This window comes from Syngnathoides biaculeatus, chromosome 17 (genome assembly GCF_019802595.1).
Source record: "Syngnathoides biaculeatus isolate LvHL_M chromosome 17, ASM1980259v1, whole genome shotgun sequence".
Lineage (NCBI taxonomy): Eukaryota > Metazoa > Chordata > Actinopteri > Syngnathiformes > Syngnathidae > Syngnathoides > Syngnathoides biaculeatus.
The window spans coordinates 4446747-4469492 of record NC_084656.1 but is presented as its reverse complement, the minus strand read 5'-3'; the positions used below and the strand labels follow the sequence as shown (position 1 = coordinate 4469492).

The 22746-nt window shown below is 42.2% G+C and overlaps 1 protein-coding gene across 1 annotated transcript in view; it reads left to right on the top strand.

Annotated features, from left to right (window-relative positions):
- dcc (DCC netrin 1 receptor) overlaps window positions 1-22746 on the top strand; it is a 312064-nt gene that overhangs the window by 13880 nt on the left and 275438 nt on the right. The window contains exons 3-4 of the mRNA XM_061802018.1: window positions 1668-2021; window positions 13067-13354. Coding sequence (XP_061658002.1) covers window positions 1668-2021; window positions 13067-13354 — 642 coding nt within the window. The remainder of the gene's footprint in view (window positions 1-1667; window positions 2022-13066; window positions 13355-22746) is intronic.

Below are 22746 nucleotides of genomic sequence, written 5' to 3'. Positions count from 1 at the left end.
GAGCAGGGTGGGATTTGAGCGGATTACAAAAAGAATATAAAATACATTGCAACAAGAGGAATTTAAAAAAAAAACATCACAAATTGGCGAGTGTTTTCACTTCAAGACATTGCTTTGGTTATTCAATTTTGGAATTATGTATGACATGCAGCACGCTGGCACAGCTGTAAAGCGTTGGCCTCACAGTTCTGAGAACCGGTGTTCAAATCCTGGCCCTACCTGTGTAGTGTTTACATGTTTGCTCCATGTACTCCGATTTCCTCCTACGTCCCAAAAACATGCATTAATACTTGACTCTAAATTCCCCTGAGGTGTGATTGTAAGTGCAACTGTTGTCTGTCTCCAGATAGTCTCCAATTGGCTGCGTCATGAACCAACAGTGCGGGGCTGGACCCAAATGCAGGACTCTGAGACGAGGGCATGATGTTAGGCGTAGTTTTATTCAAAGCTGAAGTCATACACATTGTAAGCCGTCCGTAGGCAAGGGCACAACAAGGCTAGACTATAAGCAAAGTCCAAAAACATAAAGCGAGGTCTGATGAGTAAGAGGCAAACTTGGAAACATGAACTAAGACGGAACTAAACTATGGTGGCACAGAATCGCTTTTACGAGGACAGCTCTCGGTACACTTTCTCTCGGTGGTGGAGATTCCTGCTGGCATTGGAGACAACTCACTAACTCAAGGCAACGGACTGGCAAATGGCAGTGACAAAACTCCAACTTAAATACTTGGTCTAATCACATTGCCTCATGCGAAACAGCTGTGACCATTGATAGTTGTCAGAAATGAGACCGCCCAAAGCAGTGGCCAGCCCACCCCCCTCTTGGCCATGGTCCATTCTGGCTCATGACAGGCTGGGAACCAGTTCACTCTCTACCCCACCTCCTGCCCAATGACAGCTGGGATAGGCTCCAGCACTCCCGTGACCCTCGTGAGGATAAGCACCTCAGAAAATTGATTGATAGCGATAGTATGGTGGTGCTCTATTAAGCAGGAGTCTCCGAGAGAGAATTTCAAGATGTAAATGTACTTTAACTGTCTTTGCTGCATTACTTTTTATCTCTTCCAATTGAATATTGCTTCCAACGATATACTGTACTGTGTATTCTAAGTTTTATTAAATCAGGAAAAGTTTCCAAGCTGGTAACACTATATGAATTAATGTAAACACTACACGAAGTACTGATTTAGCTCATATTCACCATTTTAGATACTTTAGGAGAGTCCTATTAGAAGCAATCAAACTGTACCTTCAATTCACCTGCAGCTTTTATTACAAAATCTATAAAACGTCACCAGAGCCATAGTTTTTCCTTGGTGTTTTACTCCCTTTGTTGTCTAACAATCTCTTTATGGTCTGCTACCATTCCAATTGTGGCTTGATCGAATATGAGGCAGCCTCTGGGATACAAATTGGCTCTTAGCTGTAAACAACACCTTGTTCGGAGCAGTTTAGCTAAACATTAATGTGCTACAAAATGAGCACCAAGTGTAGTTTGATAAAACATGTTGATAGGAAAGCAGTAAAGTAGGACACATCTGTTGTTTCAATAAACAGTGTTTGTTTTAGTGATGCATATTGGCTTTCTACAAGTCTTGAGCTCTTTGTGTTTTCCAATTTATTATATCTTATGTGTTCTCCTCTGTTCTTTTCCCTGGCTGCAGCCCCAGTGGCCCCTTCATCTTCCTCTTCAATTAGTCCTGGAGGCTTCGTAGACTTCAAATTCACTAAGGAGCCTCAAGACACGGTGACAGTGCGAGGTGATGTGCTACAGCTCGACTGCCAGGCACACTCAGAAATGGCACCCGGAACACCCACCATCACATGGCGGAAGGATGGCGTGCTACTCAGTGCTCTGGTGGATGAACGGCGGCAGGAATTGGCCAATGGATCGCTGCTGGTTCAGAATATATTGCACTCGCGACACCACCGCCCTGATGAAGGGGAGTACCAGTGCCTCTCCACACTTGAAGGACTAGGAAGTATTGTAAGCAGGACTGCAAGAGTCACTGTGGCTGGTAAGATAAAAGGGTTTTTTTTGGCCACCATATGTTGAGGCATCTTGAAAGGATAAACTTGAATTTAAGTTTGAAAGAAAAAAAAATGCTAAACTTACTTTTAACAATTGACAAACTTAATGAGGAGAGCACAAAACTCTTGAAAATTGATAGATAAATCAATATTTTATTTAGATCGTACCTTTCATTCTTAAAGGGGAAGACCGGTCTTTTGGATTAACAATGTATCCGATACGTCATGTCATATGTACTGTACCTTGAAAATTTGAGGTTAATCCACTATCATTTCGTGGTGTTTTGACAAAATTTTTTTCATTGTGATGTACATGCACAAAGAAATCATCACCGGTTTGTAGTGTCTTCACATGCAATACCACCACGATTGGACATGGTAAAATATCTTACAATATTGCGAAATTTTGCCATAATTCGGGTAGAAATAATCTGCAGAATGTTCGGTGGCATGTTCTGCCCGGTAAGAAAAAGAATCATTTAAGTACCGGAAACTGGAGTGCCCGGAGAAAACCTACGCAGGCACGGGAGAACATGCAAACTCCACAATCTCCACACTCACACACACACACACACACACACACACACACACACACACACACACACACACACACACACAAAACTCCACCCGAAAAAAAAACCAGGGTCCTCAGACCTGTAAGGCCAACATTTTACCAGCTGTATTAACTTTCACCAAGCCAAAGATCATTTCATTATCACTTGGTTATCCTCAGTGCAGTCCTCTGCTGGCTGACCTGAACGCACTCCAAAATCAATAGAATAGATGAATGGTGTGTCCCGCGCGTCGGCCTCCACGTAGTCAAATTCACGTAATTCCCGTCCAAAGACCCATCCGAATATTCAACATTATTTGCAGCCACAGGTTCAAATCTGTATGGACGTATTCCTCCGTCTTCCCGAGCAACTGATACTCCTATTTCTTTATCAGATGAGGATAAATCTGAGAAATCAGCGCCGTCCATGATTGTGTCCCAACATAAGCGAGCCTTTGTTGGGGCACGTAATACGTTACATCACGTCATGTGACGTGCCAAAATGGTGGCGCCCATGAAAATTCATAATTGCCGATAAAAAATCTTCTCAAAACACCATTAAATGATAGAGGATTAACCTCAATTTTTCAGGGTACAGTAAATATGACATGAACTATCGGATACATTGTTAATCCAAACGACCTTCTCCTTTAAAAAAAAAAGGACCACAGTGCAACACACAATCTTTCACAGAACATGTAATAGAAAATAATACAAATCCCTCTATCCAACATGCCTGCAGCATCCAACCCTCATTCAGTGATTAATCCCAATTCAACCCTCCTTTAAAATGTGTCATAACCAGGACTCGAGGGCTGACCCAAATGCACTACTCAGGTGTCAGGCAAGCGGGAAGGAGAAATTCTTGATTCGTTCCAGAGTCGGTAACCGGGGAGTCAGTCAGCACAAACAGCAAGAACAGTAGCGACAGGCTTACAGGGTAGGTCGGGAGACAGGCATTGGTCGGTACACGGGAGGTTGGCGTCAGGAATGTGGAAGTGCGGGAACGAGGCATGCAAGGCAACGATCTGGCGAAGACCAGTCGTCCCCTGGGTCCTGTAAGTACAGGGGTTAATCAGCGGGGATGAGGCGCAGGTGCGCGCCTCCTAATTAGCGCCTGTCTGCTGGCACCCGCCCAGCCAGGGCTGGAACGGCAGGGTCATGACAAAATGTGAAAAAAAAAACTTAGCTATGGTCTAAAATAACTGCAATACAGATATAGTAGAGAGTAGATGAACGGATTACGATAGCACTGAAAAAACTATTTGCATAATTAGAGCTTCACACAATATGGCGAATCTATTCTTTTCCATTTTCCAACCTTGGCCTCATTTGGCCTGCAAGTGCACTGGGACCTATTGTAGTTAACACTGTTATACACTCTGGTATCATCACCAGCCAATCACAGAGCGCATTAGCGTGGATACGTTTGGAAATCTTTTTAGTGAACAAGCTGAACCGAATCCTGAAATGATTCTTTCTTTTTGCCGCCACCTGCCAGTGTGAAGCGAGCAAGTTTCCTTGACGTGGAAACGGAACAGTTGAAGCTTTCTGTTGCTTACCTCTGTATATTCGGTGAATAACCAATAAGCAGCCAGCATGAAGGCGGGGGCGAAGTTGATTTGCCACTCGTCAGCAATTTCACTCACTTCAGCGACTGACCAATGAGCAGCCAGCATCAGGCACCGCATCTCAGGCAGAGGAGGGATTTACGTCAACAGAGTGATTCGTTGACTCAACTGATGAACTGAGTAATTCTTTGTTTGTGATCAGATGAAGCACAATGTATTAGTACGATAAGTGAGTTGTTTGCCAGAGGAATGATGTGCTATGCAGTAAACGTACTATTGAGTGATTTTTTTTAACAGTAAATCCTGACATCCTCGCAGGAATTGCTTTCACAAGCAGCTGTTTCTTCAAGCAAATGGCTAATTTTGAGTCAGACAAGCACATGACAACAAGAACATATACGTGTATTTAAAATAAATATAGATAAAAAAAAGTAAGTTTCTTTCGGCTTGTCCCTTTCGGGGTCGCCACAGCGTGTCATCTCAGATGAACGCACATATGTTTGGTAGAATTCCCTCTGTGTCTCTAATGTGATTATTAAAGGCTTTTTATTACTTAATAATAATCAGAATCAGCTTTATTGGCCAAGTGTGGAACAACACAAAAGGAATTTGTCTCAGGCAGTAGGTGCCGCCCTGGTATGACATTCAGAACAAACAAACTAACAAAGAACAAGTGACATTCAGTTAATAGGAATGATTCCTTATAAGAGTAATAGATGTGCAAGATGCAGAGTCTTCTTCTTTTCGATGATGATGATGATGATGATGATAATAATATTAATGGGTGGCATGGTGGCACAGCTGTAGAGTGTTGGCCTCACAGTTCTGTGTGGAGTTTGTATGTTTTCCCCGTGCCTGTGTGGGTTTCTTCCGAGCACTCTGGTTTCCTCCCAAATCCCCAAAAACATACATTAGAGACTCTAAATTGCCCCGAGGTGTGGTTATGAATGCGACTGTTATCTGTCTCCATGTGCCCTGTAATTGGCTAGCAACTGGTTCAGGGTGGGCCCTGCCTCCTGCCCAATGACAGCTGGGATAGGCTAAGAGTAAGAGAGACATGCATCTCCATCTGTTCAGGCTATTCGGTCCCTGCACGACCGGTGTCCAAGTTTGGTCCACATTGCGGGCAATAAGTCAGACTCATTTCTGGTGAGAGTTGGCCTCAGTCTCTCTGGTAAGGTCTATTCAGGGGTGTTGGAAAGAATGGTCCATCAGGAAGTCAAATCTCAGATTCAGAAGGTGAAATGTGGTTTTTGTTCTGGCTGTGGAAGAGTACACTAGCTCTACACCCTCGGCAGGGTCCTTGAGGGTGAATAGAGGTTCGCCCAACAAGTTTACATGTATTTTGTGGACTTGGATACCTTCAACCGTGTCCCTTGGTGAGTCCTGTGGGGGTCTTTATGGACTGTGGGCTACTGTACTCTGTGATATGGGTTGTTTGGTCCCTGCACAACTGGAGTCAATTTGGTCTGCATTGCCGGCGGTAAGTCGGACTCGTTTCTGTTGAGAGTAGAACTCTGCTAAGCCTGCCCTTTGTCGCTGATTTTGTTCATAACTTTTATTGACACAATTTTTAGGTGCAGTCTAGGTGTACAGTGGGTCCGGTTTGGTGGCCTCAGCATCGCATCTCTGCTCTTTGCAGATATCCTCACCTCACACTCACTGGAGCCGTTTGCAGCGAGTGTGAAGTGGCTAGGATGAGAATCAACACCTCCAAATCTGAGACCATGGTCCTCAGTTGTGTTGGGGATGAGATCCTACCCCAAGTGGAGGAGTTCAAGTTTCTTCGGGTCTTGTTCACAAGTGAGGGAAGAATGGAGTGGGAGATCGACTGGCAGATATGTGCAGCAATGCGGACTTTGTATTGGTCCGTTGTGGTCAAGAGGGCGCTAAGGGGAAGGTCTCAATTTCCCAGTCGATCTACATTTCTATCCTCACCTGTTGTCATGACCTGTGGGTCATGACCAAAAGAAGATGATTCTGGATACAGGCAGCAGAAATGATTTTCCTCTGCAGGGTGACCAGGCGTTGGGCTTCTTTGACCAAAGAAAAGGTTGATGAATGTTGTGAGGGAGGACATGAGGACAGTGGGTGTTAGAGAGGAGAATGCACGAGGTAGGCTTAGATGGAAAAAGATGACACACTGTGGCAACCCGTAACGGGACAAGCCAAGAGAAAAAGAAGAAGACTGGTGTCCGCGCTCTCTCTTAGAGAAAGGGAGAGAAGCTCAGTCATCCCTAGTGAAGTGTTCTGGGCATGTCCCACCGGAAAGAGACCGCGGAGAAGTCCCAGGAAATGCTGGAGTGACTAAGTGTCTCGACTGGCCTGGGAACGCTTCAGGATCCCTCTGGAAGACCTGGAAGAAGTGGAAGGGGAAAGGGAAGTCTGGGTATGCCTGCTGAAGCTACTGCCCTCGCGACCCGTCCCGAAAAAGCGGTAGAAGATGGATGGATGGATCTCCACCATGACTGAACAGTGATCATGTCATTATTTTATTCTTTTCTATGCTTTTTTAAAGGTCTGAAATGCCTTAAAGTTTGATTTTAATCCCATTGAAACTAAAATACCATCTTTTTCATTATTATTTACATTTTTTGTAAAGAATTGCACACATTTTGAAGAAATGCATTTACTTAAATTTAATAACAAACCTACTGTATGTCCTTTTATTTAAGTTGGAAAATAGATATCTGGATAGAATTCATTTAAAAAAAAAGTACATTCTCTCCACTTCACATCTCTACATTTGCAAATGTGAACAAATTAGAATTTTCAGGTTGATTTTATGTACTTACTGACTTACTGGAGCTAGACTGGGAATATTTTTTCTAATGTCTTTTTATTTGATATGCCTTAAAGTATGAGCTATAAAAAGATGTGAAATGGACAAAAAATCTATGGTAAACCTGAAAGAAGACAAAAAAAAAACTGCCTAGAACCAACAGTAGGGTCAAATAATACATTACAAGGCAAAATGCTAATGAGCAGAGGAGACTTAAAAATTCAATTAGCAGCTATGGCGTCTCTGTTTATGCAAACAAAGACAACTGTAAAGTGGGAATTAATTAGCAACACTGAACACTCACCGAGTGGGTGTGTACGGTGGAGATTAAAGGAGACCTCTGTTTCACATTTTCGCATTGCATTTCACCATTGCAAATGTTTTGAAGCTTCTTGTTATGTTAAGGGGACATGGGAAGAATATAGAATATCTAAATTATATACAAACTGGCAAAGAAAAACATTTTCACTTTCTTGATTTCCCATTTCACAATTGCCCCACCTAATATTTGCCTGGTACACATTATAAAAGAAGCATCTGAATCTGCTGAATTCAGTTGACATCTGAGCATCCCATATTCCTTCCATTCCTAATTAGTGGTCAACTCTCTGTGGATTTTGACTAATCTCAATTAAATGCAGCTGGCGGAGAAGGGCTAAAGTTTCACCGGCAAATGTAGATAATAATTGTTCCCAAGGTAGATATTCAGAGCAACTTCTGCCCAATATCCCTCTACTGCTTGTGTCAGTTTTCTGTGATTTGCATGTTATTATCTATTTGATTTATTGTAGCGTATTTGCCAAATAAGTATAAAAACTGTTGGGAGACAACAACTCCTACAACAGATGGCTGGCAGCTCGGAGGCTGAAGTGAAGCTATAATCAGGTTTAGCTTCTTTCTCCGACTTGATGTTGTTTTTCACCCCCAAAGTCCTCCTCACTCATTCTTTTCATGTCCCCTCCTCCTTTTCCTTCCAGTTTTTGGACCTGTTTCTCCTGCTCTCTTCCAATTCTCTTTGGCGCTTTACTTTTTATTCTGTGTGATCATGTTCATATTTTACTAAAGATTGCTCTAAATGCACTGCTTCACACTTTGGTCCTGCAAATCTGGCAACGTTGCCCTTGATCATATGAGATTAGGAACTAACTTTATGATTTATTCACGACTAAGAAAATGAAATCATTAAAAAAAAATTCAGAAATATAATGTATCCTTCCTACGTTTATATGCTTTACAGGTTCATTTCTCAAGTCAAACAAATGAGTGTCAAAACTTAGTGTCCCAATTTGTAACCAAACGGATTGGACCCAAAAAGCAGACTGAGCCAGAACAAGTAGTTGACAATGGTTTATTTAGGGACAGTGCAGGGCCTGTATTTCCAAGGCAGGATGGTGGTCCATTGTAACAAGGAGTGTGCAGGTGGGAGCACTTGATGGCGGGGTTGGAGCAGGTAATTGAATGGGAGACATGAGAGGATTAGGGCGTATGCGGGTCATCAACTAATCATTGCAAACACAAGGTTAGAAATGCAAGAGTAGGCCTGTATACCACCAATGAGTGTGAATACTCTGGCACTGCATGCTTGGATCTGTGATGGAGTGCTGATTGAAACCAGGTGCACAAAAGAGGAGGTGATGACGTCTGGAGAGAGAAGGAAAAAGCAAGGCAATCCAAAGCGCAATCCAAACTCCACAGAGGAACTGCAGGGCACAGATCATGACACGTACAGTAGCTGTATTAATGATCGTTGGAAATTTAATTCATTCTTTTTGTGTCACTTTCACAAAGGAGAAAAATCATTGGACCCCTTTGTGAAATGCAAGACTTCAGTTGTCATTAAGTTTTTTTATAATCAGTTCTGAAAAATATTTGTTTTGAAGGCCTACATACTGATGTAAAGCTTCAAGGAACGAGGCTGGACGGTGGAGCAGCTGTGAAGCGTTGGCCTCAAAGTTCTGAGGACTTGGGTTCGATTCCAGCCCCGCCTGTGTAGAGTTTGCATGTTCTCCCCCTGCCTGCGTGGGTTTTCTCCAGGCACTCATTTTCTACATTTTCTTAGCCGCTTATCCTCACAAGGGTCACAGGAGTGCTGGAGCCTATGCCAGCTGTCGTTGGGCAGGAGCGAGGGTACACCCTGAACTGGTTGCCAGCCAATCACAGTGCACATAGAGACAGATAACAGTTGCACTCACAATCATACCTAGGGGCAGTTTAGAGTGTCCAATTAATGTAACATGTTTTTGGGTTTTGGGAGGGAAACTGGAGTGCCCGGAGAAAACCTGTGCAGGCATGGACAGAACATGCTAACTCCACACAGGCGAGGTCGGGATTGAACCCAGGTCCTCAGAACTGTGAGGCCAACGCTATTCAGCTGCGCAACTGTGCCTCCCTTATTTTATCTCATATGATAATTTAATTTAATTATGCAATATTACATGCGGTACTTAGCAGATCTTAATGACTTAATGAAATTGCTTAATTTCTGGTAACTGTTGTAGAAAACTCGTTTTTTTTAATCCTTGTAAATAGTAGCTGCTATTTCAGGACCTGGATGTCTTTATCTGATCAATGAAGACAATTCTTTGCCCATAAATTTGTGACTTCAGTTTCTGACATTAAGTTTTACTGTACTTCGGTTCTGCAGCAGGACAAAGATCAAAAACACTTGAGTTTTCTAGAATGAACTCACCAAAGTCCAGATTTGAATTCGATTGAAATGGAATGACATTAAAACGCTGTTTGTGTCACGAACATGGGAGAAAGGGAAGGATCCAGACTTTGACGACTTTGAGGCAGTAACATGATTTTGTGGTTGGTTTTATCCCAGGAAGGGGTCATACACAGGAAGGCAATCCAACAAAGGCAAAGGCACAAAGGCAAGGTTCAAAAACATGAAAAAGTCATCATTAGATCTATTAGCCAAAAACAAGGCTTAGCGAGACTTGGCTGTTGTGGCACAGGAACAGGGACTGTGACAGCAAGGAAGATACACAACAAGAAGCTGGCAAACTAATGCAGTCTCATACAACGAACTGACAACTAGCCATATCAGACAAAAGGCTTAAATACATAGCATAATTATAGATCATAAGGTGGTGGTGAAGACTTGTTGCAGTTTACCTGCAAAATAAACTCCAATCTTGGTGAATTTAAACACTGCAGGAAAGAACAGGCGAAAATATCTCTACTGATATATGGGAAAAAAAATCTGTCACATTCATGTGGAGCCTTATATCCCAATTATAATCAGGTTAGAAGTGCAAACAAAACAAATGTGCTCCATATAAACACCTCCATCGGAAGAAGCAGGCTGAAACCGAATGGAATTTATTCAGTTTCACAGGTCAAATATTCCCCAAAACTATCAAAAACCTTAAAAATACTCAGTAGAAATCTTATATTGCGTTCTGTCTGTGCGTAATAAATCTTGACGTAAATGTGCAGTCGTTATCATTTACACATTTGAAAATGTGCCTGTTTCCATACAGAGGTGTGTGTGGGGTGAGGGGTATGCCAGAAAGCAAATATGAGTTCTGTGTTGACTTCCCCAGAACCCAAAAACTGGAATAAGTTGGGTCCATAGGCAGGGTACATCTTGTAATAGTTACCCGCCAATCACAGGGCACATACTATGTATTATATAGTATAATAATATCATATTAAGAAACTGTTATTAAATTATAATATATTCCATTAAAAAATGAGGACCAAATCCTTTTTAACGGCACTGTATTTTACTAAAAGCTGACAGAAGTTACGTTGTAAAAAAACATTGTTTTGAGGCTAGCATATTACCATGTAATACAGAGGTGGCCCACCAGTCGGAGATGAAGAGCCACATTTTTAACTGTGTTCCAGCAAAGAGCCATATCATATACATGAAAGAGCCCAAGCGCCACATAATACACATGAACATCACGCACATACCTTTTGCTCAACCAGCTTTATTGTAAACGTCACACACCAACATGATAGGAAAAAACATCTCCTACAAAGTACCAAGAGCACAGACCGGTAATCAAAAAATAAATAAAATTGGGCGGTCTCCCATGTGGGTAAACTACCAGTTCAACAAAGTCTTTTCTTGTATTTCAAAATTCTTGTATAATGCAACACTAAAACACTCATGGCGGCATGATGGAGTAGCTTAGAGCGAAAGCTTCACAGGTCTGAGGATTGGGGTTCAAATTGCCGTCCTTCCTATGTGGAGTTTCCATGTTCTCCATGTGCCTCTGTGGGTTTTCTCCGGGCACCCCGGTCTCTTTCCCTGCCTCCTAAACATGCATTGATTGGAGACTCTAAATTGCCCCTAGGTGTGATTATGAGTGCGACTATTGTCTGTCTCCATGTGCCCTGTGATTAGCTGGCAACCAGTTCAGGGTATACCCTACCTCCTTCCCAAAGATAGCTGGGGTAGGCTCCAGCACTCCTGTGACCCTTGTGAAGATAAGTGGCTCAGAAAATAGAAGGATGGATAAAATGCTCACAATTAGAGCTCTGGGTGCAATTGTGAGTCATCAGCCATGCTAATGTCGGATGTTCTCTTTTCGACAGTGTGACGGAACAGTTCAAGGTCTGATACCATTTGTCTAATAGTTTGGTTTTCGGGACACAAGATTTCAGTGACATCACCAAAACATTTTATAATAAATCACCATTCATTGTATGGGTTTTTGGCCCTTGCAACATTTCAAGCCACTTGATATCTTGCAAGCATTATTCTCTGGATGCTTCTTTTTTTTTTTTTTTTAACCTCATCTGCTTTTCTGTGTGATTTTTTTTTTTTAAGTGAAGTAACTTGTGACTGCAAAATTTCATCCCTTTTGGAAATTCCCAGTTTAATGCTAGCATGAAGTGAGATGAAGATTTGAAGCTGTGAAATGCGATAGAACTCTACATAAAAGGCGAAGTGGCTTGCTGTTGCACTCCAAAACGAAATGAGCTCTCAGCTCCGGTGTTCTGTGTTCATCCACTTATTTTCGTTTAACTGTGCATTTTTTCCTGGCATTTTAAGAGCAAAATTGACAAATTCTCATCTTCAAAAACCCCAATCCGACTGGGAAACTTCAAGCTGTTTTCATTTAGTGCTAAAGCCAGTTTTGCAAAAATACCATGCTAACCTTTCCTGCTGCGGTCAAGTGACCGTGGTCGGGAGACGCAGAGGAGATGTCTTCTCCGTATTGAGGTCATCCTGCTCTGGGTTAATTCTTCCTTCTCCTGTTGCACAGCTGAGCCGGGTGGTAGGAACAGTCAAACTACTCTTCCCCAGACACACCATCACACTTTTTTTTCCTTCTCTCCCTCCCGCTGTGCAGTCCTGTCTCACTTAGTCATCGACCCACACGCACACAAACACTAAGCTTGTTGTCACAGTACCTGTAACAACCACAATTAACTCAAGCAAAGCATGGATATAAATACCATAATAAACGCAAGTAATGCTCCCTCGCAACTACCGTAATGAACTCAAGCAAAGCACACGCATGTGCGTACGCACATAAACAGAACTTTGATATGGTTCCTCCCCCTGTTCTGCGACCGACCCCGTAAGCCTGATGCCTTTGACACTCCTGCTATCTCTGATTGATCTCCCGTTTACTGACCCCTGGCTGCCCGCGGACCTGCTCTCTACGCCCGACGTCCTGATTACCGCTGCCCCACTTGACTGTCTGCCTGATCCCCGACTTTTGACTGAATTTTCCCGAACTGCCTTCAGGTCTCCGGTGTCTTGCATTTGGGTCCTCCCTCTGTACCGATGGGTCGTGACAGTTTGGGGGTCAATGGTACTCACCAAATGCCCAAACCACATTATTCACAAAATTTGAATGCTGACTTTTGCGAGTAGCAAAGATAATTATTAAAGTTCTAAGTTGTAAATAAGCACCAGCAGTGGTAGTACTGTTTATAGCAGTTTAGGTCCTCCACTAACAAGGTTATATTTGACTTAACTTGTCAAATACAACAGATGAGTTTACAAAGAATAATAATTGAGAATACAAAGACAAGTAGCAAAGCCAGTGAATGAATTCATAAATATTAAGATTATTGATGAGGTAAAGGCACAGAACTATTAAATACTCCTTTTTTTGCAGATTTTGTAAATTGTTCCATCTTGTCTCTTTCCAGGTCCTCTAAGGGTAGTTGTCCCCACAGAGTCAGTCTCGTCATACCTTGGCGACACCGCACTGCTACGTTGTGAGGTCTCAGGGGAACCAGCACCTATAATCCGCTGGCAGAAAAACCGAGACGATCTTCCGATGACATTTGACCCTTCATCTCGCCTGGCAGTGCTGCCATCCGGTTCTCTGCAGGTCAGCCGTGTCCAGCCTCCAGACTCAGCCACGTATCGCTGTTTGGCAGACAACCCTGGCAGCACAAGGACGGGAACAGATGCTGAGCTGCGGGTGCTCCCAGGTGACTGATGTACTACTGATGCGATGCAAATACATTTACTGACACCTCAGTGGCACACATCGTCAAGCGTTTATCACCCTGCTTTTAATGCTGCTGATCAATTGGGATTTCAAAAAAAGTAAAGAACTGTGGAACTGCAAGAGTCAAACATAGTGGATTCTGAAATTATTCTATTTTCCCTTATTTTAAAACTTTTCCAGCACTTGAATCCATTCCAGGGTCAAAAAACAGTATTTACATGGGTCACACTTGCGGTAGCAGTACACTTGCCTGATATTGGTGCGAGCAGCGTGGGTTCGATTGCCACTAAATGATGTTGTGAATGTTTGTGTTTGTCTATACAGTGAAGAAAATAAGTATTTGAACAGCCTGCTATATTGCAAGTTCTCCCACTGAGAAATCATGGAGGGGTCTAAAATTTTTATTGTCGGTGAATGTCCACTGTGAGAAAGATAATCTAAAAAGAAAAATCAAAAAATAACATGTATGATTTTTTAATGATTTAATTGTATGATACAGCTGCAAATAAGTATTTGAACACCCATCTATCAACTAGATTTCTGACCCTCAAATACCAGTTAGTCTGGCTTTAAAAGTCCACCTCCACTCCATGTATTATCTTGAATAAGATGCACCTGTGTGAGGTCGTTAGCTGCATGAAGACACCTGTCCACCCCATGCAATCAGTAAGACTCAAACTTGGAGCATGACCAAGACCAAAGAGCTCTCCAAAGACACCAGAGACAAAATTGTACAACTCCACATGGCTGGAAAGGGCTACGGAGAAATTGCCAAGTAACTTGGTGGAAAAAAAAGCTCCACTGTTGGAGCAATCATTAGAAGATTGAAGAAGCTAAACATGACAGTCAATCTCAATCGGAGTGGACCCCCATGCTAGATATCACCTCGTGGGGTCTCAATGATCCTTAGAAAGGTGAGGAATTAGCCCAGGACTACACGACAGGACTTGGTCAATGACCCGAAAAAAGATGGGACCACCGTTTCCAAGGTGACAGTTGGTAATACACTAAGAGGTCATGGTTTGAAATCATGCCTGGCATGGAAGGTTCCCCTGCTTAAACCACCACATGTCAAGGCCCATCTTATGTTTGCCAATGACCATTTGAATGATACAGAGCAGTCTTGGGAGAAGGTTTTGTGGTCAGATGAGACCAAAATGGAACCTTTTGGTCATAATTCCACTAACTGTGTTTGGAGGAAGACCGATGATGAGTTCCATCCCAAGAACACCAACCCTAATGTGAAGCATGGGAATGGTAGCATACTGTGAAAGTCGTGATTTTGAGATGTAACACACCAGTTTCCTCTTCACTACGTTGCATTAATTAACAGATTTAATTATTGATGCTTTTTATGTTTTCTTTCTGGGCCTTTTTGTCGCATTCATTCATGTCAGCCAATGTGCTGAGGGTTGTCTCTGACTGTGTCAGTGAAATAAGCGGAGCCACACGTCAGTCATTATTTCTATAATCCCTCGGTCCTTAGTCTGCAACCACTAAGGAAATCCCCTGTTGCATTTTTCCATGTCTATTTCGAGCAAGCTTTTGCATTTGACTGATGAGCAGGACTTTTGTGTCTTTTCCTAAAAAAAAAAAAAGCTCTAATAGTCAGTTCGTGGCTCATTGCAGCCGGCCGCTGTGGCTCATTTTCGGCGCCGAGGTGGTTTATCATGGAGCCGAGCCGGGTTGTTTTAGGGTGTTGTTCATAGCCGCCGCAGGACGTGATGAACAACTGGAGCGCTTTATTGTGTTGTCGTCACACACGGCTGAGTGAGGCATTGTCGGCTACATTCTTCAGAGCTGCTGCTGTCCACGAGCCCAACGCTCAGCCTTCGCTGGTGAAGCGACGCAGCAGCCCGATGCCGTCCGACGTGCACATTGACACATTTAGCACGCCTGTCATTCGTACGCGGATCTTTTGTTACGTTATGAGAGATCGATTACGTAGTCCGCCCCAAACTATTATTTTTTTTAGTAGCTGTATATACATACCTACCTGTCATTTGAAACGCATGAAGCTCTCGTCCTCTGGACCCGTGCAATCCATTTTTCACTACGAACCGGGTATCTTGCAAATTTATGAAGGGTAAATCCATCCTCCCGAGTGTTCAAGCAATGTCCAAGAATGCAACGAGCCGGCATTTTGGCTAACACGAAGGAACAACAAGCTACCTTCCCAGAGGTAAAACTAATGAAAACAAACTAGTCCACTTGGGGGCAGTCCTGTCCTGTACGTCACTTCCTGCTTCTTCTCGAAAACAAATCCTTCGAGAGAATTTTCATGGCGGGAGTTACGAAAAGCGGTATACGTCAAAATCATGTTTTGTGGTGAAAAAAACGCATGGGTCCATGTCGGCTGCCATTTTTTCATTCATAACATACTAAAAATCATACATTTCATGACATTGGCCCTTTAAGTTAACAGTACCCATTACTTGTGATTGTATGCCACGGAAGTTGTAGAATGAGGTCATCCACATGAACCAAAAATATAAATATTAGTGAAGTTGAAGCTTCATTGAATCAACAACCTTGTCCGGACTTGACATGCAACACATTTGAGTAAGTACACCAATGAAAACAAGCACACCATTCTCAGTACACATCTCAAGACTCTTAAATGAAAGACAGATAGATGAAGGAAACTGTGTGTGTGATTATAAGATAAATATTGGAAGTCCTTCAGTCCACCCTGCAATGGACCTTTCCGACCTGTCAATCACTAATACAATATTAGCCAATCAGATATCTGCATTCTCTTAATCCCTGGCTTGACATGCCCCTCTCGCCATATTGTCCCACAAGCAATACCGGTTGTCAGTAGCGTGTGCTTGGAAAAGTTAATGTTATGAAGAAAATGGTCCTCAGATGCGCTTGGGGAACATGCAATTCTGATGAAAGATATCCTGCTAGGTAACAAGGGTCCTGGTTGATTCATTTTCTAAAGCCTAAAACACAGTTGACGAAGTGTCTCCGATGGATTGCAGAAGACCCCACGTACAACTACATGTGAACAATACCAATAAACACAAGGCTGTATGTTCGAAGGGAAGGAAGAAGTATCTTCTCTGAGTTTGATTTAATTATTATTAGTGCTTTATACATTCCAGGACAACAACTTTCACTTTCTTTGTGTATCACTGACCTGCTGAATGAAGTGTGTAATGTTTTATGCCGAAGAGTTGGGTTAGTGATACGTAAAGGCGTGATGTCATGCAAGAGAAATATCTATTTGCCTGTTTGTATCACATTAGACTTTTAAGACAGAGCACTGGGTTCGATTACGAGAGAACTCCAATGAATACACCCTGTCATTTGCATAATGTACACATGGCATAGAGAGTGGGCTAAATTTCATGTCTACCCCAGTGCAAGCTAGGTGACGAAGAGTTAAATCAGAATTTTGTTGGAGTAGAGAGTTTAGCCCCCCAAAAAGGCTAATATAATGCAAATATTAAAGTAATGACATATTATGCATTGCAGCATTTTGTTGGGGGAAATGGACCTACAGATCAATATCCAGATCCAATACAGTGAGATGGGGCCCCATGTAAACCGATGCGTCCACTACCAAGAAAAAGACTTCTGCCTGATTCAGAAAACTGCTTTGCCTCCCCCCATCAAAGAAAGTTCCACCACTGAAGGAAAACACTGACTTTTTGCTAATTAACACCCAGAGAAGACTTATTATATTTCAACTTCTGCCCAATGATGACACTTTTATGACCATAAGAGGGTTATTTCCAATCAGCATTCAGATTCACGCTGTCTCCAGGTTTATGCAATATAGGCCTACTGCCATTTCGGTCCTCCTGGACAATATACCACAAACACAATTACCCCCCCCCCCCCTCCCACTCCCCATTAACTCATTCAGTCATTCAGTTCCAAGGTTCATTGGGTTGTCTTTTGGTTTCAAAATTCAGGCTGAAATGTAGATTCAACATAAATTTTTTGAATGGAATTCATTATCCAGACGATAGTCAATAGTTTTCCTTCAATTTTTATTTCTTTCACACTTTATATCTCCAGAAAAATAAATTCAAACTTTTTCATCTGCTGACTACGGTCCAGACTGAGTTAATCACCATTTTTTATATGCACTTGTAGAAAATTAAAAATAACTCACTTTTAAAGACTACAATGATATTACTCGTGATATTTCCAAGTAAAAAGTACTCACCTTGCTTTACATGTGCAGTACGATTCCACTATTTTATCCTGTTGGATTTCAATATGAAGTTTGTAAGGCATCAAACGTTTTTGCATCAATCGCCAATATTTCGCTGTAACTCTGACATTGCGTCCTGCTCCCTCCAAAATCTTAATTCCGTGTACATATCCTTGCGTCAAATAGTTGAGACCTCTCTGTAGAACTCTCCTGGACAAGTCTGACGCATTTGGCAAAAAACATACCAGAATATTATCTGGAATACGCAATAGAGAATCGACTTCAAACCTGTTCTGTTCATTCGCCATTTTAGATGTGAGCAGTAAATCTTGTGGGACATGGCAACTGTAGCTAAAGCGGTGGAGCCTAAGATCCTCAGTCAGAAAGGTCCATTGGCTGACAACTAGTTCAGGGTGTACCCTCCCTCCTGCCCAATGACAGCTGGGATTGGCTTCAGCACTCTCGTGACCCTCGTGAGGATAAGCGGTTCAGAAAATTGATGGATGGGTGGAAGTCCTGCAGTCCTTATTGTATGATGACTTCAGTATGAATAATTAATCCAAAATGCATTGCATGCTTAACACACCAGTAAAACTGTATTCTTAATGTGTAAATCAAAAAGTAACATCAATCAAAATACACTTGTTGCTCAGGAAAATAACTAAAAATAGTATATTTATTTGCACTTTTATGGTACTGTAATGTCACTGTACATTACAAAAATAAAAAACCTCTCAATCAATTTCTTCCATTTTTTAACAAATAAGTATTTTATATGAACGGTTTTTGCAATTGAATAGCTGGAATATGTTTTGTTGCAGCCAGAAATTAGGACTTGATGTAAGACATTAATGACTCAAAAGTAACTATTGCTTCTCTGAAAAGGTAACTGTCATTTGATTACCCTCCCAAGGAACGTAACACATGACATTGCCTTTACTCAAGATTGTGGCATTTTGTGTTAATGCCATTTACTGGCATCACTGCTGATAGCTCACATTTTTATTATTAATACAGTATTTTACACGGAATATCTTCTTTCGGATGATGGGGGGTGGGCCGTGTCAATTTAGACACCGCCTTGGTCCCGAAACCTCTTTTCTCTCCCAGCAAATCGTCTTGTATTTTTTAGAACTGTGCAGCCTGCAGGCACACTAGGGTGAATCCGGTCCCCTGACATCTTTCAAAATCAACAAACTTTTTTTCTGGAGGTGAGGTTCATGTAATAGCTGCGTTTCAAATTTGAACGAAATCTAATCACGTTTAGTGGTTCCTCATGGAGATTGAATTTTTCGAAATTAGTCGGATTTTGGTAAAGAATAGTAGATCAGCAATGCGGCCATTTTCCAGAAAAAAATTTCTAAGCTATCGTCGAGCGGCGTCGAGAACGTCAGGACATTCCCCGGAATGTTCAGAAGCACTCATGAAATCCTTGAGCAGGTCGACCTCTCAGCCCGAGTTGGTGTTTACCTCTCAATTAACGCGAAGTCATTGAACTGTCAACATGGCTGCTGTGAAACAGAAAGACCCACGGTATTTTTTGCTTGGGACCGTCCCAACCACGGATGATAAACCCATCAAAGGAGCCAAACTTCCTTCCAGAAAACTGATTCTTCTGACATTCATTGCTGCAAAAGAGGAATTCCAAAGACAAGACGTCGCCAAGCTTATCAGGGAAGCCGCAAAATCTATCATTCAGGAAGTCGTGATTTTTTTACCAGAAAGCGAGCATACCAACAGTTGCGGTAAACAAGATGTCGGAGAAGGTTGAATCGTTATACGCTGATATGCAAGAGCTGATGAAAATTCCGAAAGATCGACGATTGTCAGGAAGACCGCTTAAACGCATCGAAGATTTCAAATACGGGTTGGAGGAGACGTTTCCATTCTGGCCACGTGATGTCTTTGATCGTATTTCGAATGAAGAAGACCGCCTGTTAATGAAAAACAAAGACCAGGACGAATGTGATGGGAGACATTGATTCAAACTTGGCCACAACCGAGAAGAAAGTCGCGGAGTGTATCAAACAAAACACCATGCGCATTGAGAGAGAACGACAACGGCAGCTTGAGACAGAAGTGAATAAGGAACCAGTCGAAGACCCGGACGAGTCATCCGAAACAGATGATTCAGACGAATTCGCTCCATCAACATCAACTAGACTTCCCCATAGAAGACTGAAGAAGACTGACTCAGATATACACGTCCCATTTGATGTACTGAAATCACTGAAATTACTTTCAACGGCAATGAGGAACAATATTTCTCCTACTGCGCTAGCGGCAACCGTAGAATCTCTCATCAGCTCATGTGATGGCACTACATCTGCAGTAAACATGAACCTGGTGCAGTCCTACTGGTACCGGAAGAACGCGGCCGCCAACATTGCTGAGAGAATCCAGACGGACTGGGTTCCTCCCCGACCAGCAGCAATTCAATGGGATGGCAAACGAATGGAGACATTACCTGATAAATACACAAAGGATGATCGTCTTCCCGTGTTGATTTCGGGCGTGGGTGGGATCAAATCGCTCGGTGTTCCTGCCCTTCCTGTAAAGTCTTCGAAAAGAGCTGGAGATCTTCTTTCTAAAGCTACGCTCAATCAAGCGGAGACATGGAACTGTAGTGGCAATATTTCAGCTATGGTATTTGATACTACCAGTGCTAATAGGGGATATCTCACAGCTGGCTGCATTTGCATCCAGGAAAACCTCGGGAAAGCTCTGTTGCGGTGCGCCTGTCGAAGACATGTGGGTGAAATCTTACTCACAAAGGCTTGGGATGCTCTGAGTGTGGAAGTATCGAAAAGCAGACGTGTCAGTGTTTACGAAATTCAGGGACAGGTACTCCGAACTGGATTTGACTGCTGAGCTGACAAGGGACAGCAGTTAGGATCCTTTTATGCTGGAGCAGCGACATCATGTAATAGAACTTCTGACAACCATCGAGACAGGCACTGGTGACCCCAACTCGGCTGCTGTGAACTTGTTACCGTGAGGCGACTACCGAGAACTGCTAGACTTGGTTTTAGTTTACCTAGGAGAGGACAATACATCCAAGTTTCAGAAACCCGGTGCGACACACAAAACTTGCTGGATGGCGAAACTTTTGTATGTGATGGAAATGATTCTTTTAAGAAATTCTGTCGCTGATTTGAAGGATAGACTCTTATCAAAGTCTGTCATGGATAAAGTAGCAAGATTTGTGATTTGTGACGTACATTTATGTGCGGTGGTGGTTTATGTGTCCAATTAGCTCGGAAGCGCCGATCAATGATTTACAATTCGCTAAAAATTTGACAAAATTTGTGAATATTGATTCAGTGATAGCTAAAGCCATTTTGAAGGGGTTCATGAATCACTGGTACTTGGTGCCAGAAATGATTCCGCTCAGTCTCTTCAGTGACAGTCTCGACAAGACAGAGAAACGTGAAATAGCGGAAAGAATAATCTCATTACCAAAGAAACCACATAACGAGAGTCGGCACGGGGCTGCTTGTGGGAAACCAATTTTCCCCCGTTTTGACTCTAAAGATACAAACTTGAAAGATTTGTGTTCATGCGATTCGTGGAAATTCTTTGAATTACTTGATATAGACACTGCTTTTCTTCATGAAGATCCTGAACAATGGCAGTCAATGGAAAACTACCAAAAACATCAATCTGTCGTCTGAAACCTGAGGGTGACTAATGACAGTGCCGAGAGAGGTTTAAAACTAGCTGCCGAATTTTTAAAATCTGCTAAAATGGAAAAAAACTACCAAAATATTTTGCAAGTTGTGGAAAATGACAGGAAAGCTGTACCAAACCAAGGGAACAAAATGAAAACTGAAATTGAAAATTGGTATTTGCATTTTTAGACTGTAGACAAACTGAGAAAAATGTAACATTTTACTATTGCAGCGTTCTGTCGGTACATTTCAGGATGTATGTTTTGAATGATGGATGTTCATTTGAATGAATATTTTATGAATACATTTTAATTTCCTTTTCCTTTCCTTTTGGCTATTTTTTTTTATGAAATCACAGATATTTTATTGTTTGCAGTCCACTGATGCGAGTAGAAATGTAGGCTTTAATGTGTCAATTTGACTGATGCAATGTTGAGATTTCCATCGCGATGAGGAACCCCTAAACATTGAAATATTTCATCCAAATTTCACCATTTTACTTTTAATATCAAGCCTCATGCTGGAAAAAAACTTCAGTTCAAAAGACTCAAGTTTTCAAAATCAAGGGGGACCAGATTCATCCTAAAGCACATTTGAGGCCAAACACATCAAAACCCCCAGAGACTGAAGTGTTTGTGTGACTTGTTTTATGTCTTTGGGCTTCACTTGTCTAACGGTGAAAACATGTCTGTTCACCAAAACCTACATAGCTGAGTATCAAACAGAGCAGGAACTGTAAGTTTTCGGTCAAGATTCAGTCATCTTTTTACATGTAACAGATTCAAGTTCCCACAAAGTCTGTGGAGGCCAATTTGATCAACAAGTACAAGCATGAAGGCAATAGGATCACTGTCAGTTTTGTACTTTACGTGATATTTGATGAATTACAGCAGCAGTAGTGTTGTGTTGTGTACTTTTGACACAAAAAATAAAGTCAGTTGGCATGGCATTTGGGTGGTTAGCACATCTGCCTCACAGTTCAAAGGTCATGGGTACAAAACCTGCATTCCATTCATTTTGTGTGGACTTTTAATGGTCTCCCTGTGCCTTGTGGGGGTTTTCTGCAGGTTCGCCGGTTTCCTCCTGCATTTCAAAAACATGGATTGTAGGATAATTGGTGACACTACATTGCCTGTCTATCAATATTGTGGTTGACCACTTCGTGGTGTGTCCCCCAAAAGTCAGCTGGGTTAGAGTCAATGAGTAAAAGTGGGACAAAAATAATAGATGAATAAATGAAGTGGCTCTTGTAATTGAGTGTTAAAAAGATTTGTGATGGGTCATTTTCTAAAATGCTTGATATTAGTGTTGCAGCTGAGCTTGAGGCTATCTCAGTTAACATTGGGTGAGAAAACCAGAACAACTTGTACTGCAGGAATGTGCACAGACATTTTCAGGAGAAGACGCTCAAGCCAATAAGTGATATCAGCGTGGGTGTCAGAGCACAACCGATGAGAGGACATTCAGTCAGCCTGTGGGGACACATCTTAATGCTCGAAAATAGTGCACTATTCACACATGCCCATCCTG